This window comes from Amblyomma mixtum, chromosome 3 (assembly GCF_055824585.1).
Source record: "Amblyomma mixtum isolate Tamu chromosome 3, ASM5582458v1, whole genome shotgun sequence".
NCBI classification, from domain to species: domain Eukaryota; kingdom Metazoa; phylum Arthropoda; class Arachnida; order Ixodida; family Ixodidae; genus Amblyomma; species Amblyomma mixtum.
Window position 1 is genome coordinate 42,233,667 of NC_143014.1, and position 18,612 is coordinate 42,252,278.

Here is an 18,612-nt window from a genome sequence, read left to right on the forward strand (position 1 = left end):
CGCTTCGTTTACGTTTGCACCGCGTTTTGCCAGCGTTATGATGGATCCCGTTCTCGAAGTCGTCAACGAAGTTCTTGCAAATAGACACCTTTAGCATACCGTGTACCTTGTTACCGTTAGCGGAATACCGGGAGCCCGCCTACCGCCGGTGAGCAGGCGCTGATTGGTCCCGATGCTGCAGGCGCGCACATAGCTGCCGGGTATGTGGCGCCATCTGGCGACATCAAGGAGATTTGCGCATGCATTGGCTGCGCCTCAGTGATTCGTGGCTTCTCGTGTCCTAGTGTTGCTAGAGCCATTGGTTCTAGCAACACTGTTTTGTCCTATGACGTCATGACGCTTGTACTTGCGAGTTTGGCTTGTGGCGGCGATACCTGTATTTTGGTTCTTGCTCTTTTCTACGTTACAAGAGCTTTGTTGTCAGTATGAGTGGCGTTTTTGTAATCAGGAGCTGGTATTCTGTCGATACAAGCCAACTTCAATTTCTTCTCAGTGTCCCTTTAAAGCAATTTATTGTCACATTATAACTGCAGTATTTTGTAGCGAAAGCTACTCTAGGCTAGCAGAAACACATATCACGGTGCCTGCCAAAGGCCACTACTGCGCATGCACTGTTACCATGGCAGCCATGGCGCTGCAGCTGGTGCGCCGCACTGTGAATGCACAGAGTCGCGCCGCGCAGCTGGGATATAAGCCGGAAGCGATGCACTCGCTCCTTAGACGCGCACCATGGAAGAAGGAGAGCAGCCGTGCTCGTCACAGCGGCAGCACAGGCTGCGTGAAATTGAGTCTTCCGATCCAGAAGTCGTCCCAAGGTACAAGGCCGGCCAACAGCGAGAAAACTAGGCGAGAATGGATGCGCGGGCAGCCGAGATGCCTGAAGAACGAGAGGAACGTCTCGCGAAGAGACGCCGCGAAGCTGCTGAATGACAATGACGGCGTGTTGCTACCGAAATGTCAGTAGACAAAACTGCTTTCACTACTTATATCCTGGCCTAGCTTAGCTAAGCCATTGCCAATTTTTTCTTGTTAACACAGCTTCATAGGGTGACTGGTTATATGTGGTAAGCACTGGGTTATGCCGACTATATCTGTGAGGAAGTAGTAAGTCTTGGGGTTTCATTCCTTTATCGATTAAGAGGAGTATTATTACTTAGGTTAGCAGCCTCAGAGGCAGGCTTTGTGCTTGACACTATGTGACTGGCCATGTAAATTGGTAGTTCAAGAGTGGCTGTTGCTTGTATGGCCTCTTTAAGGACACACGGTAAAGCAAGAAAGGTGCATTGTTTGTTATATTGAACTCTGGAACGTTTTTCTCTGCTCTTTTCTTACCTCATGCAGGACGCGCAATTTATTCAGTCCTGTATGGTTAGTTGGGAACCTTTATTTTTATTTTAGTTAGAGACTTAGAAAACATGGGCAAGGCTGCATCAGACCATGTATTTCCACATGTTTGCTATCAGTAGCAACACGTGTCATATTTTCTGTTCGAAAGACAGTGGCACTGGGTGTGCAGACATGAGCCAACTGATGGACAAGCATTTTTGCATGAATACTTGCCCAGATTAACCCTTGACACCATTATGTCTGTTTTTACGGCAGCCAGCACAGACAGGGCTTCTCAAAAACTGTCTCCATGTGCAAACTCGAAATGCCAACAAGCTGCTTAACCATGTAGCCTGGGATGGGGGTGCGCACCAAAGAATGGCGTCCTTGGAATGCATATCTCGGATTTGCCATTCTAGATGCTATGCTCACATTCGGTTATGGCAGCGCGGCTGTAGTTAACATTCTGTGGTAATTTGGGTAGCATTCCAAGACATCTAGGATATCACTAGGGTGCTACATTGGGACATGGTTGCTTGAGATGGACTGTTATCAAAAGGGCTTCACTCAGAGAACTGCAAAACAGATCACAAAGAAGGCTAGAGAAGCCAACTGACTTGCAAAGAAGCGTAAGATTGCCAATGGTACTGAGTACACGGGGCAAGTAGCTACTGAATAGATGTTTGAGTGAACATAGTTTCAGCAAAAAAAAAAAAAAAAAATTGAAGTAAATATGTCTTTTGTTTTTGACCTTAAATGTGTCAAAACATTATTTTTGGCTGCATTTCACTCATTACTAGAGCAGCGAGAAAAGATAGCAGGCTTTTTCCCAGCTTTATCTACATGCTGAGAGATGCAAAGCTACTGAACTAAAATGATACGCATTTACGTAGTGTATCTTTTTCTAGGACAGTTTTAGAAAAAAACTTGTGCTTTCGGAAAAAATCACAGAAAAAAATATTTCTTACAAAACAGTAGATGTAGTTCAGTGAAATCAAAAGGTAGTAGGGAATAGGCTAAAACAAAACTGAGTTGCTGACAAAACGGGTCTTAAATATGTCTCAAAATACACGAGAAGCATAGGGCTTCCCCTGTTTCTTTAAAGGGACACTGAGGATAACTCCATTGAATTATCGGTCTTGGCAAAAAATTAATCCCTGGTTCTTTCTGGCTGTCTTGTGACATTTGTTCGGCTGCAAAAGGTGTATTTGACGTTGAGAAAATTGGATTTAAAAAATCTTCTCACCTGTTGATTCAAACTCGTATAACCTCTTTACTGAGCAGGACGGGTTGCCACCATTTTGATGTGAATGGTGGTGTTATCTAGTCTCTGCGATCTGCGCCAAAAAATCGGTGTCGACGCACACATTTTACTTGCGAAATCAGCCCTTGATGGCGACACCGTTTTTGGGTCTTTTATTAACTTATAAAAAAACTCCGTGAGAGTGGTCTCTTTGTGATTAGAACACGTTACCCTATCAATACAGGCCAGCTCCTATTTGTCCTCAGTGTCCCTTTAACCACCGCATTCCATTCTTGGAATCACATACCAAGAGTGTGCTGGCATAGCCACATATGTTTTTTTTGTTATGAGTTTTGGAGCGGGTATTAAGTTTTTGGTTTAAGAGGGTTTAACGTCCCAAAACGACTCATGCTATGAGGGACGCCGTAGTGAAGGGCTCCGGATAATTTCAACCACCTGGAGTTCTTTACCGTGCACTGACATCGCACAAGTACACGGGCCTCTAAAATTTTGCCTCCATCGAAATTCGATCGCCACGGCCCGGATCGAACCTGCGTCTTTTGGGTCAGCAGCCGAGTGCCATAACCACTGAGCCACCATGGTGGTGGAGTGGGTATTAAGGAGAAAATAGGTAGTATATATTGTATTTACTCTCATAATAGGTGCAACCCCAGTTTGGTCGCGAAAAATCAGATTTTTTGTTTCCGTGCTTAATATGTGCACTCCGAACTTGGCACTGTGATCAGTACCGTATTTACACGATTGCAATCCGATGTCCCCCCCCCCCCCGCCACCCAAATCTCAGGTTTAAAAAAAAAATGCACACTACACAACCGGAGCGTATTTTAACAAAGTTTTTGCTCAACTGACTACTAGTCCTCACCATACTCGCAGACAACTTTTTTTTGGCAATGCAGTAGAGGCTAGGCAGGAAAAGGAAGTAGAAGGGTTTTGTACCCCGGCTGTGTTGTTCAATATTCAGCTCTAGAGGTTCCCCTCTTTCACCCCTCGGCCTTTCTAGCCCGAGCACTGAACAATCCACCACCACAGCATGGTTTTCATTGTTCAGATTTTCAGAGAATGGGACTGAGTTCCAAAGAATCTTCTACACAAATGGACTGATGAGGATGCGACTAACTCCAGACAACCAGAAAATGGTCATCTGCACTACAGGGGGCTACTTGGTCGTAATTCATGACCTGGACTTGCATGCATTGGCACATGATCTACGTGGGTTTAAGGTATGTACACTTGAGTGCACTCTGCTTTGCTGGCACTGGATATTAGGCTTTGACGTGGTGCTTTTTTGCAACTCCTGAAAGAGGCCAGCTAATGTTTTCCATTGTTTTGAATCTTGTTCTGAAGGAGCTTAGCCATGGTTTCAATTTTTAGATTAGCATAGCTGATGTACAACACAACCAGTAGCTACCTCCAATTTGTTTGCATGAAAAGTTTTTTCTCCCACGAATTCGTTTATTACTGTCACAAGTTTCATTGAGGTGCCCAAACATTGTGTCATTGAATATCTTGACATGAAAGGTTGGAAGTCCGCTTTCTGCTGGCAAAGCATCTAGCCTTGTTTTTACTGCAGGTCAATAACAATTTATTGTTTCCACTATGTGCAGTACACATTCATTGCTGCTCCATGCAAGCAGAATGCTTGTGGGTAGATGGCCAGAGAAGTCATGCTCGGCCTGAGCCGGGTACAGGAGATAGGTGCACCTCATCAGTAGAAAAAAAGGAAAGGGTAGGAAAAAGGGAGAGTGAAATTGAACAAATAAGTGCCCTGATTAATGGAAACATATGTCAAGTCAAACAGTTCGGTAGCTGGTGGAGTTGTGGTGTAATGTGTTTTGGAGGCAGGGAGGGGAGAAGAATTATAAGGAATGTGGATAATCAAGTGTACATCACTCCGGGCATCTATATTGCGTGCAAACTTTATTTTCACCTCACTTCTGTTTCGGTTGTGTCAGTGGCTGCATGACTGCTGTAATATTGTAAGCACAATTGTATTTCAGGTGCTTTGTATTGATGATGTGTGTGCTTTCGTGGGGGGAGTGAGGGGGGGTATATTGAGCATTGTTCAGGTATTGTCTGGACCGGCCACGTTTTCAGTTGGTAGGAACATTGTTTCATTTACTGAAACGAAGTAGAACCTCATTATATTGGGGAAGTTGTGAGCACTGCTAGCAAACTTCACTATATCAGTAAACTCACCATATCAGTTGGTAGCTTCTTTTGCTTTCATGTTCACGAAATTATTTTGAAATGTGACTGTTTTGTTTTGATTACAACAAGCCACCCACACGAGTGGTATTCAGCTTCCCCGTCAGTCCTGTACTGTGTGTGACTGTAATGACATCAGAGGCCGAGGCAAGCTCATCTTTTTTGGAACTTCCATCACTTTGTCATCTTGCATTTTGTTCTTCAGCAGCAGTGCCTTTTGGAGCCAAGATTTCATTGCATACTTTAATATCCCCGAGAATGCCTGACCATCGGGGCCTGGCCACCACATTCTACTAATTCTTCAAAACTGCATGGGCACTCAAGCTTTCACAAGTCAGCTCCAGCTCCTTTACCTCACTAAAATTGATTCTACTTCCCAATTTCTTGACTTTTGAGATTTGACTGAAAATGTTCATATTAGTTAAGCAAAGTCTAAATAGAAGTATAGAGGCCTTCTTCTGTTTTTCTCCAAATATCATGCTCCAAAGTATAAGAAATTGCCTTAATCTTGGTATTTTTAGGAAATTATTGTTCAGAAACTGTTCCTTGCTGCAAAAGTTTGTCTCGGCATGTAGATAGGCACTGAGATGCCCTGTCATGCCTCAAAAGGTTAACCGTGGATGTCGCCACTTTGGTTCAAAATAAGAGCGCTGAACCAGGGAAAAATTTTAAGGATTCCATATTTATTTTCTATAGTAAATATTGAGTCTAAATTTTGGAACAGAACTTTTTTGCAGTGTTTTCAGGAACTTTGTATTAGCATTGTTTGCATTAAAGTTGGAAACTGTCCTTGCATTGTTTAATTTATTGCAGATATCTTGATTTCTGCAAAAATGGCTGCATTGAGGGTCAAGAAATGGCATAATAAGGGAGTAATTACTCATTGACATCCACCCAGGCATAGCCATAGCCATACGGCTACAAAGGAAAGCCATACAGCTTTCTCAGAAACTTCGTAGTTAAAGAAAAATTTGTCCTGGTCTGCTTGGATGGATGTCAATAAGTAATTACTCCTTTATTACAAATCTGCTGCACCTTGGGGGATTCCCCTAAACATTTGACCAAGAAATGGCATGTGGGCAATGGCGCCTGACAAAACAAAATTAGCCAAATGGTCAACCCATTTAATTAGTTTCACGTGTCAGAAACTTGGAAAAGTACTTTTTGTTCTTGGTGAGAAATCATTTTTTCAAAAGGAGTTTCATTGGTGGTGACCAGGCACCTACCCTGCTGGCAACGTCTGGCGGTGTCTGCTATGGCCGAGTGAAACGCAGTATTTTGATGGCATTCGGCTAGCAGACGATGCCCACTAGTATACTGGTAATCGGAGGAGGCATCGTCTTCCACCTGAGTTTTAAAAGGTAGATGCTGCTTTAGCAGCCTGGGTTGTCTAATCATTCCTGCAGTAAGCAAAATGACTCTCCTGAGCAGTTGGCATCTTAATGTACCTTTAATTTTCAAAGCTGTTCAGGTCATAAACGAAACAATGCCTGGTGGAATGCTATATTGTGTCTGGATTATACCGGGTGTTTCAGCAAACTTTCAAAAATTTTTATAAATAGGCTTTTTGGGGTAAAAATATGGCTTTTGCAGCACAGTGTTACTAGTGTTGGCGGGCACCAGAAAAGTGGTGTATTGTCTTAAGTAGTGAGCTGGTTAACTAATTTTTAATACTTTACTTCTTAACTAGTACAGTTAGGCGCCTAGTTGCAATTAGAGATTTGTAACCGGTCGTTACTAATAGCCATATCAGTTTTTAGAATTTCAAAAACGCGTTTACTTTCGCCGCTGTGACTCGACAAAATCTGGCTGCATCGTGCAAAAATGCATGGACTTTTGAAAGCATGCAGGCAAAGCAACCCCTCCAGTGCACGTAACTAGTCGAAAAAGCCAAATTTCGTCGAGCCACAGCTCCAACGCTAATCGCGTTTTCTAATTTTTAAAAGCTGATATGGCTATTACTAAAGATCAGCTACAAATCTCTAATTGCAACTAGGGGCCTAAGTCAGCTAGTTAAGAAGTTAATTATTAAAAATTAGTTTACCAACTTACTACTTAAAATGATTCACCAGTTTTCAGGTGTCCGCCAACACTGGTAATACTGCACCGCAAAAGCCATATTTTTATCCCAAAAAGCCTGTCTATGAAAATTTTTGAAAGTGTTCGTTGAAACACCCGGTATATTCATGTAAAGAGAAATGACACTACCACAGCCTTTTCACCCTCACTTTAATATGTCTACAGAACGACGTGCAGTCTGTGTATACAGAGTGTCCTGTTCTTATTTATCTAACACGTTTGGACTGCCTTTTTAAATCCTGCATTTTGGTCAAAACTACAGTGAATTACATGACATGTATACTGCAAGCATTCTACCCTAACATATTCATCAAGAATTATTGAAATGGTGAAATCGCTCCATTAGGCTGTCTTATCACAAAATGTTCAACACTGATGACAGCTTCTAATGCAATGAGTGAGACCAGAAATAGAAGTAGTGTTTTACCTGGCCATAGCAGATGCTGGCACCACATCGATGTGACTCCATTTAAAAAATGATTTCTCGGCAACTAGAGTAATTTTTAAAATTTTTGATATGTGAAACTAATTAAATGGGTAGACCAGTTGGCTATTCTTGTTTTGTCGCACGCCGTTGTGCACGTGGTGTTTTTCGGCCTTCAATGTGGCCAACACAAATCAAAATATTTGCACTTAAATTAAAGAACAATACGAGGGCAGTTCTTAGATTTAAGACAAACAATGCTATTACAAGGTTTAAAAAAATACTGCAGAAAAGTTCTGTCTCAAAAGTTATACTCCAAATTTTCTTCAAAAAATGCAGAATTCTTAAAAATTTTTATGTGGCGTCATCCAGGGTTTGTCGTTTGGGGCAGGACAGGGCATCTCAATACCTGTCCGCGTGTAGAGACAAACTTGTAAGGCGAAAGCCTTACTTGCCCCATTGAGCGAAAACCCGTCTGCGTGTGTGTATGATAACACTCGATGGTACCCATAAAAAAATGGCGTCCTCATACAGACGGTTGGCACGTTCGAATGTGACCTGATGTGGGCCCTGGTGGGGTGGCGACTGCGTTCGCGAAGCGAGCACGGCGTTGCGGTGATGTCTACACAGAGCCATGTATACATAGAATTGCAAGCTGCGTGGCATTGGGTTACATCACGCTGCACCGCGCAGAGCAGAAGGGATGCAGCGGTACCGCAGCGGCGGCGGCTTCAAACAGCCATGTAGAGGCAGGGTGTTGCCGGCTGCATGTAAACGCAATTCCCTCTGTCAAATACGCCGTAGCGCACGGCGACTGTGCTCACGGAGTGAGTGAGTGAGTTTTCCCCTTCTTAAAGGTGCACTGAAGAGGAATTTGAACTCTTCTTTTTGCCATGGGAATTTGATCTACACGTTCCCAGCATTCTTAGAAACTTCGATTTATTGCTGTGTGCAGCCGATTTCCCTAATTAAATCTGATTAACGTCCAGCTCCCGTCTTTTTTTTTTAATTCCCCGCATACGGTGGGAGCAGTCGACCAACGCAGGCAGTGCCTTTCAGGCAGTCGCGTGGCAACATTGCTTTCGCTTTTATTTTGTTTCTTTAAAGTTTCCGTGAATAAATAGGTCTAGTCAGAGACTACATAGCTGAAAATTAGGCCCACAGAAATAAAAATACGTGTGGACTCTTTGCTTTCGCCGATCACTACGTATCACTCCGCCGATGGCAGAGCGGCAAGCCGCCACGGGACTAAGTGAAAGGTTGGTCAACTCCTCCCACCGTTTGCGGGGAATTAAAAAAAAAAAAAGCGGGAGCTCGACATTAATCTGATTTAAATTAAGGAAATCGGCTGCACAGGGCAATAATTCGAATTTCCAAGAACGCTCGGAGCGTATAGATTGAGTTCCAATGGTAAAAATACCAGTTCAGATTCCTCTTCAGTGCACCTTTAAACGTAAGCAGTTCTAAGTGTCTGTGCCAACTTTTGCGGCAAGGAATGGTTCCTGAACAATAATTTTCGCAAAATACCCAGAGTAAGGCAATCTATTACACTTTGGAACACTAAAGAAAAATATATTTTTCTTCAAAAGAAGGCTTCTACACTTCTGTTGGGACTTTTCTTAACCAACGTGAATTCTTCAGCCAAATCTAACACGTCAAGAAATTGTACCGTCTCCTTCTGCGTGGAATGATCATAGTGAGAAATCAGCTTTTGAACAGCAGTTAGATGAGAAACAGCTTTCAGGATGTGACTGTGTCATGGATGGCTTTCTAAAGGTTGACAGTTGTGAGCTTTAAAAGATGCATGCATGTGCTTTGTAATCTGAGTGTAGTGAATTATAGATTTTATTTCTAAGCCATATTTATTTTTGACGAAGGTTAGAAACTGCAAAAGAATGAAGACAGGAGGTAAAGAAAACAATTATAACGTCATGAGTGCAGTGGTGGCATATTTGTTTTCTTTACCTCCTCTCCTCGTCCTTTTGTGCAGTTTCTAACCTTCCTCGAAAATGAACAAACTAGCCCGCAGGAATGTTCTACTAAAGTATATTTATTTCTTCACTGCATCCATGTTCACTGTAATGGGGAAAAATGCATGTGTGGCTGTGGGAACTTCATCAGGACAGCGGTTTTTCTTCACTATAATTATAACATCACTACTTGCAGGTTTACTATATCATGGCTCTGTTGTATATTCCCAGCATGTTTTTTTTATGTTTATCTAGTTGCTACAGATGTGAAAAAGAAATTGCTCAAAGAAGGGATGGTAGCGTGCTGCTTCTACCTGGATGTTTTCATTTTGCTGGCAGGTTGATTTGGTTGAATACTATATTGATGTAGTCTTTCATATATAGCAAACCTTGAGCAATTGTTGAGAGCAGTAACATTGTTGCGAAGCTGCACTTGAGTGCTGAATGTGACCGTTTCATGGCACATCATTTATCATGGTCCTATCCATTTTCTTTTCATGTGCAGCTCCCAAAGATGTACCGTTGGCGGGCCTCTGAGAAAGCATCCTACCACATAGGGGACTGCAGTGGGCATCACTTCACTTCACGCCGCAACAGGGTTGAGCTCATCTGTGACTTCCCGAGTGATAATGATGCGGAAATCATCTCATCCCTCCAGGTGCATCCACATGGCTGGTGTGTGCTGTCTCGTAACACAAGCAGGAACGAAAAGTCCGAGGTGGGTGCCTTTGGGTAGTGATGTGTTTGTTGTGGAGGCTTTCAGTGGAACAAGGTCTGCCTCCCTTTGCAACCTGTTTACTTTAGGTGCAAAGTGCCATGAAAAGATGATAGCATCGACCAGTGGTTGTATTTGCGACTAAATTGCACCTAACAGGAAGATCTCTGTGCAGGACAAGATGAGGAGTGTGATTTGTGGTGTTTTACGTCCCAAAGTTTCACATGTGTTATAAAAGACGCCATAGTTGAGAGATCAGGATGAATTTTGACCACCTGGGGTTGTTTAACATGCTCTGAAATTGCACAGCACAGGGCACCTTATGCATTTCCCCTGCATCAAGATGTGGTCACTGCAGCCAGCATTCAATCCCGCATCCTTGCGCTCAGCAGCCAAACACCACACCCACTAAACCACTGTGGCAGGTGTGCAGGGCAGTACTCTCGAATTAACAGCACAAATTTCTCAAATTCAAATTTCTGAATTGTTGACACAACTGAAAAGCACATTAAAGTGCAACGCAAGCCATGCCTTCTAAAACCAATGCTATGGCTGCAGAAAATTCAAGTCAAAATATTAGCAAGCATACCAAGTTTGTGTTAATGACCTTTTGAGCAGGAAAAAAAAAAGTGAATCATGTATTGTTGAGCAATGCAGCAAAACCTGATACTCCTCCTACTCCCCCATCTCTAAACTAGTCAACAGTATTTTGTGCAAGATACAAGCATGCTTTGGCATGCTGCTTTTCAACATAGCTGAGAATGTGCAGACATCACTGCATACAGCTTCTGAATGCTTTACTAACAGTCCACACTGCTGCCCTTGTAGGGTAGTTCAATTTTTCAGCATTGTGCATTCACTGTTGCATGAAACAAGTTCAGTAAGTTTTGCCGTCTTGGCCGTTACGGAGCGACAACTGAAGTTTAAGGGCCCAGTTTTTTTCGCTGCAATGGAAAATCGGTGTCCAAGGTGCTGGATTCCATAACAGTATTGTTGTAAGTGCATCAGAAGATTTTTACCGAGAATTTTTGTATTAGTGTGTGTGCCCATATTTATGTATCGCAATGCTGGAAAACATGATCATCGAGCGTGACAGTGATTGCACGGCAGCAAAAAATGATTAACTGAAACCTAATCTAGTCCCAGTCGCAGTAAAAATAATTATAAATGGTTTTAGTCTAGTGTAATGTCCATTTGAGTTTTCATGTCCGAAGTTGTTGTGGCACAGAGTTTTACTGGACTGTAGTTACCACTTAAACTATTAAACTAAGAAATTCAAAACACTCTGGTGTCATCAGCAGCTGTTCCTGTTTTTTTACAACGGCATGCTGAGACTAATGCACACGTGGTGCAAACGCATCATTGCTGATGAGGAGTAGTATGTTAAAAATTGATGCACTCTTCGGAAAGCGGCATTGTAAAGTTTCGTTGAATGTGTCATCTTTCAACTCCATTGCTTAACAGAAGAGTAATAGCCTAGGACTCAAAACTTATTTCTATAGTACCTATATGGGAGGCAACACAGTCCTTGCAGGTACATTATTTTACATCATTCAGTGAAGTTGCAGTTGATGTCTTATAGAAAAGTGTAGTTATTGTCACATACTCTCATTATTGAGTTTGATCAGGTGTTACTTAAACCGTGATTTTTCAAGATCTTGAAAGCATTAATAACTCATGCTTACCTTGGAGAAATCTCTTGGCGCTCGTATGCACATATATAAAAAAAAAATGCCAGCTGGGTGCATCTAGACAAGTACTTTGGCATTTGTTCCATCAACAAAATCAAAGCCAGAGTGCCGTTTACGCTTAGTAATGCAAAACTGATTCACCTGAACATTATTTCTAGAGCCGACTTTTTGCAGTAAACTCATTTGAGTTGACCCAGTGCTGTGGATCATTTTGGGTTTCCAAACAAAGTAATTAGCTCTGCAGCGCTGCTGAATTCGAAACACTTCCATTTACTCCCATCTATGAACTCTTGTGCAGCCCTAGGAACTAATCTTTTTTTTTTGTGCAGAGAATAAAGAACCAGCACCTTTTCTTTTTTCTTGAAGTTTAACTCAGCTTTCATTATATCTTTGGGCTAACTAATGCCTAAATAACCTTTGCCTTGTGCCATATTGCTCTGGAATGCTCTCTTTCCAGTAATAAAACAAATATCAGTGACTTTAAGCGGGCAGTGTGAAACAGAAGTCAGTCGTTCAACAATTCCTTATTTTCAAATACTTCTGCTCTTGTTTTGCATTGCTGTTTTTTGTTGATTTATGTGTATTATCAGCTGTTTAAGCATTTGTTCTGTGTGTCCACTAGCAATCAAGAGGGCAAAGCTGCCGATTAGCCCGTGCCAGTGCATTGGATTGTGTAAAGGAAGTCAGTGCTGTAGACAGGGCAGCTGAAAAAAAAGAGCATAACTGCACTGGTTTTTTTGTGCAGATATTCTTTTAGCCTGCATGTGACATGCAGTTAGGCACACTGTGCTCCTGAAAGGGGCTCTAATAAAGTTGCGGCATGTATGGGGTGTTAAAACACTCTGCTTCATGAATATTGTCTATGAAGAATTCTTTTAATGTGCTTTGCAGAAGCTGAGTTATCTGTAGTCAAAATTTGAATAGTCTTCGCACCTTTCCCTCTCCTCTCGTCACTTTTTGCACACTGGAAGGTGGGCGCTCCTCCGCCGGCCCCGCCTCCGGGGGCGGAGCTTCCTGACCCGCCAGAGCTATGCGTCTTATTGGCCGCGGCCATGGTAGCTGCGTGACGTCTGAAAGAATCTAACCATTAGCCATCTCTCAACTTGTATACACAGGTGTGAGCGACGGAGGGAGGTGCGAGCATAAAAAAGTCACCGGGAAGGGCTCTCCAACTTTCGCACGCGATTGTGGGTTCTCTATTGCGTGTAGAAGTGTATTGTTTGGCTTAGGTGTCCATGACAACCCAATGCAGTGATTGCATGAGTCACTGCGAGCGGCTTTGAAACGATGCTAAAGCTTCAGAAAAGGTCTCTCCCAGTTGCCGTTGGTAAATTGGCTTTTGAGGAAATAAAATGGTGCAGTATCTGTCTCATAGATCTCAGCGGACACCTGAACCGTGCCGTAAGGGAAGGGAGGAAGGTTGGAGTGAAAGAAGAAAGAGAGAAATAGGTGCCATAGTGGAGGTCTCCGGAATAATTTCGACCACCTGGGGATCTTTTAACGTGCACTGACATCGCACAGCATGCGGGCGCCTTTTGCGTTCCGCCTCCATTGAAACGCTGCGGTCGGGTTCGAATCCGGGTACTCCGGCTCAGTAGCCGAGCGCCCTAACCACTGAGCCACCGTGGTGGATAATTTCTGCAACTCCAGTATTTTATTTTACTTAGACGTATTCGTTTTCAGCAGCTGTAACATATTTTATAGGTAATAGACAACTATAGGGAAGCAAAAGTGCTATTTCCTAATTTCCGAGAGGAAATTGATATTTAAAAAAAATGTCAGAATAGTATAATTTTTGCATGTCACTTAAGGTCTAAAAATAATTTATACCATACAAAAATACGTGATCTGGTTTGGTTTGGTGTGTGGGGGTTTAACGTCCAAGAGCGATTAAGGCTATGAGGGGCGCCTTAGTGAAGGGCTCCGGAAATTTCGACAACCTGGGGTTCTATGATCTGAATTATATCGAAATCCAAAATCTGTGCAAATTCCACTAAGAAATTGTGCAATGTTTTCTAAAAATTTGATTTTTTATCAGTTATTGAGCGGTGCGTGGTTTCACGCCTTTTCGAAACATTCATATTGAGCTCACCTCACTGGTGATTTTTTTTTTGGCAAAAATATTTGTCTTAGGTTACGCACGTTGCGATAAGTTTCATTGTTTTTTGAACAAATTAGAGACGGTCGGGTGCAACGCCTGAGACGTTTGGTGTGGAATGACCCATTTGTCAGAAATATAAGTGTGGTACCTTATAAAAATTGAAAAGTACTTTTGAGGAAAGGAAATGACGCAGTAACTATCACATATCTCGGTGGACACTCGAACCGCGCCATAAGGGAAAGGATAATGGAGGGTCTGAAAGAAGAAAGGAGGAAAGAGGTGCCATAGTGGAGGGCTCCGGAATAATTTCGACCACCTGGGGATCTTTAATGTGCACTGACATTGCACATCACACAGGCACCTTTTGTAAAACGCGGTCACCGTGGTTGTATTTGAACCCAGGTACTCCGGCTCAGTAGACGAGCGCTATGACTGGGGCTACATCTGGTTTCAGTCTCTCACTTTTGCCAGCATGCATTTACCATTGTGCCAGCTTATTTTTTTGAGTACTATGCGATGGTTATGTCCGCAGTTTGAGCAATGCCCATTAAAGGACCATGACACCCAATTTAGTTGCATGATTTCTTCTTTCAAATGATGCGGTAGAGATTACAATCACTGCGTGTTATTCATCTAAGACCGCTAAATAATTACTATAGTTCAATTTCTTCTTCCATGCTGTTTCAGATTTTTCAACCGAAAGATGGCTGTGACGTGTGTAGTTTGCCGTTAGGTGACGTGAGGCACAAAAAAGCTGCAAAAATATAAACGCTAATTTGTAGTTTTAATTCACTTCAAGACTTAAACCAGCCTGCTTCAAGCGCTGAAATTACAACAAACGATGTATCAGCAGTTATGTTGCAGTTTTTTTTCATGCCTCATGTGGCCTAAAGACCAAGTACACGTCACAGCCATCGTTTGGTTGATGAAACCGAAACAGCATCAAGAAGAAATTCAATTATAAATTTTTTAGCAGTCGTAGGTGACTATCATAGGTGATTCATGTACTTAATGTCTAACGCATCATTTGAAAGCAGAAGACATGCAAGAAAAATTTTGGTGTGTACAGTCCTTTAAAGGTTGTCACTGCACTTTTTGAGGAACTATTGCACAATTAAACAGTTCGGATACTAAGCTTTTTGTCGCACTAAAAATCAATTGATGGCTTTACTCATTGTTTCCCCGCACACCTGCTAATTATGCTCTGTGCCCAAGCTGCTTTATTATAAAAAAATGTTCGGGACTCTTTTGTTGAGCTGAACAGGTTTACACTGTCTTGTTATGTTCATCCTCACGAGAGCCTATTGTATTTCTGTCGTGCACAGTGGACCTGTGTACATGACATTCAAGAACCACCAATGACAGAGGGTAACAGCAGTACGAGCCACAGTGCTGCTGGCAGTAGCTCGTGCGAGGAACAAGACTGGCCCGACACGGACTCTGAGCTTGAAGACGAGTTGATCATCGGGAGCCTGCCTGAATGGGAACGCCAGCAGCCAGCGTCTGCGTCCGACTGGGCTAGCCCCTGGGAGCGCCTGTGGACACCATCGGTCTTCATTCATGAGGAACCCGCAGAGCTTTCCGAGTCACGAGTTTTCCACGTGTCGCTCGGCGGCCCCAATGGAACAGTAGTGACTGAAGGCGCTGTAGAGGACGCTGTGGGGCTGCGCCCTGGTGAACCACCCTTTATGGGCTTGCAGCCATTGGGCAGGCCAAGCACATCCAAGGATGTCCGGTGCAAGGCTGCACAGCCGCGGCTGCTTCATTACACCCAAGAGCCCAATCGTGGCAGGGGCTGGATCAAGGAGCTGTGCTTCAGCACCGACGGAAGACTCGTGTGCTCGCCACTGGAACGGGGGGTGCGCCTATTAGCTTTTGATGCAGACTTTCGGGAACTCAGTGACTGTGTGCCGACGTTGGCTCCTCGGCCACTGGTCTCTGTGCTGACCAATGTGAGCCACTCCAACTACGTTGTGAGCACCAAGTTCTCCCCAACCCATTTTCTGCTGGCCTCTGGCTGCCTGAATGGACAGGTGTGCTTTCACCAGCCAGTGTTGTGAGTGTAATGGACTATGAATGTGAAGTGAACGTTTTGACTTACTGCCAAATGCAATTCACGGGCTGTTAGGACTGGAGCGTTGGATGCGGGACAAAAGCAGGACAAGTTGTGTTGTCAGACGAGATTGTTGGGCCTGTGTGAATGCTAACAGGATTTCGGTTACCAAAATTTTTGACATGATTTTGGTCAAAAGCAAGACCTGGTTTTGTACTGATGCTGAGGGAGTGAACTTCATGTATGGCTTGTACCAAAGATGGCGGCCAGTCGAAAAGCGTGTGGTGCCATCCTTGTTATATGTGCTACACTGATACAGCAGCGAATTTAAATTGTTTTGTGAAGTTCATGCCTTCGCATTTTGTTTGAGTATCAGTGCAGACACAGACAAAGGTATTTAGTGTAGTGAAGCTGAGTAGGGGTCCTAGGAGACAAACATGCTGTAAATCGCTTTAGGCTATTTGCATCATTACTGCCACCTTTTCGGTCCCCATCATGCACATCAGGAACATCCACAAAAGTGGAATTGTTATTTTAGAAGTGCTGATTACACATAACTGTTGTTTTTAAAACACTTCGACTGGTCATGATGCTCTTGTATAACGGAGTGGGATGGTGGGTGGTTTGCCACCTATAATAACCATGCCACAGTTCTGTGTTGATTGGTGGACAGTGTACTGTACAAGCTTGGCCCGTGTGGGGAAAAAAAAAATGTATTCCACTGTTGACTTAACTTTTTAAACATTTTTAAAAATTAAACTTCTAGCAGAGTAATCTGTGCACCGAGGAGGAATCTGAACTAGTCTTTTTGCCGCGGGAACTCTATCTACACGTCCGAACACTCTTAGAAACGTCTAATTTTTCTGTGCAGCCAATTTCCCTAATTTAAATCGGATTAACGTCCGGCTCCTGCCTTTTCTTTTTTTTTTAATTCGCCGCAGACGGTGGGAGGAGTTGACCAACACATGGAGTGCGTTCAGGCAGTCGCGTGGCTGCCTTTTTTTTTTTTTAATTCGCCGCGGACGGTGGGAGGAGTTGACCAACACATGGAGTGCATTCAGGCAGTCGCGTGGCAGCTTTACTTTTGGTTTAGTTTGTTTTTTAGGTTTCCATGAATAAATAGATCTAGTCAGAGACTACAAAGCTGCAAATTAGGCCCACGGAAATAAAAATACACATAGACTCTGACTTTGCCGATCACTATGTATCACTCCGCCGATGGCAGAGCGGCAAGCCGCCACAGGACTGGTTGACTCCTCCCACCGTCAACCTGCAAGCCGGCAACTGCATGCCAACGCATGCAGTGCACACCTGCATGAGGGGGCAGTTATGCGCCTTCCCTGTGGTTCAGATGTCCACCAATATGTGGACACCTCGCCCTCACCTTATGCTACGTATATCCTGGCATAGCAGAGCTAAGCTACTGCCTATTTTATATGCACCACAAACCATGCAGATGGCGATGTGCAATCGCTACTGCGCATCAGAAAGGGAGACTGTCGCCGAGGCGATGGAGAGGGCGCGGCGGCGGCTCCGACGTGCCAGCTGTGCGCCATGTGACATCACCCGTTCCTCGCGCATGCGCAGCTTGGCCTTTCCAGAGCTCCGCGAAATGGCTCGGCGACTAGCATAGCGTTGCTTTTGCAAAAAAAAGGGGGGGGGGCGAGCCGGGACGTTTAATCGGACTTAAATTAGGGAAATCGGCCCCACAGGGCAATAATTTTACGTTTCTAAGAACGCTCGGAATGTGTAGATTAGAGTTCCGGAATTAAGAATACGAGTTCAGATTCCTCTTCAGTGCACCTTTAATCTGCAAAGGTCCTGCCAAAGGGGCAGCTGGTAGGATGGCAACTTGCTGTCTTCAAATCAATACAGGTGCGACTTGCAAGTTGTTGTCATAGGCAAACATCCTAAGAATTTGTTCCATTTTTAGCGAAACAACCAAGACGTTGTAAATGTTTATAAGTTTTTCTGTTTTCATATATGTTTCAATTCTATGACTGCCGATTACAAATGACAGTGAATATGATGAAATGAGTTTTGTTCATCGCATAGAAACATCCCGTTTCTTTTGTTTCCATGTCACAGCCCACTGTTTCTTTCGTTTTTGTGTCACAGCCCACTGCTTCGTTTTTGTGTCACAGCCCACTTCTTCGTTTTTGTGTCACAGCCCACTGTTTCGTTTTCATGTCACAGCCGACATGTTTAGTCTTTCAATCAAGGAAGGAAAGATCAGAAAGACCAGCAATCTTCACTTTATGCTGTACTGTGAGACACATAAAAACACTTGTCAAATACATCAATTCTTGTGTGCAAATGGTAGATTGTTGACAGTATTGTGAAACACGAACAGAAGAGTTTTTTTTCGATTTTGAGCGCAAGTTGAATATAAGAAGTATGGTGAAAGTTGCTTTCAGAATATGGGCAACCACCCTCACTTGCTGAAATTGTTTCATCTTCAAAAGTCTGGCTTTCAGGTTACTGTGGGGAGGTTATCAAAGTGCAGAAAAATGACATCAGGCATGGTTTCTGTGCCATTCTGCCCAGCGGACAGTGTTGCAACAGCAGCACTTATTCCTGAATACCCCATAGACTTTACTACTGAGGCCTACTTCAGACACTATTTGTACAGAGCAGATGTCTACAGCTAGTACCATTCAGGCAACAAAGTGCAGGCGAAAGAAGCGCTGCATTTCCATTGCTCGAGTGAGCAGTTAAGATTGGAGCAGTTGCTCTGGACTGAACATTTAATTTTAACTGGTCTGTTTGCACTGTCCTGCCTCA

General features: G+C 43.4%; 1 protein-coding gene across 3 annotated transcripts in view; it reads left to right on the plus strand.

Annotated features, from left to right (window-relative positions):
- Positions 1-18,131, plus strand: part of LOC149349891 (DDB1- and CUL4-associated factor 10) — a 33,944-nt gene extending 15,813 nt beyond the window's left edge. For all 3 annotated transcript variants that reach the window (XM_089578891.1, XM_089578892.1, XM_089578890.1), the window contains exons 5-7: positions 3,639-3,810; positions 9,774-9,986; positions 15,101-18,131. In XM_089578891.1, the coding sequence (XP_089435017.1) occupies positions 3,639-3,810; positions 9,774-9,986; positions 15,101-15,835 (1,120 nt within the window). In that variant the 3' untranslated portion in view covers positions 15,836-18,131. The remainder of the gene's footprint in view (positions 1-3,638; positions 3,811-9,773; positions 9,987-15,100) is intronic.
- The last annotated feature ends 481 nt before the right edge of the window (positions 18,132-18,612 follow it).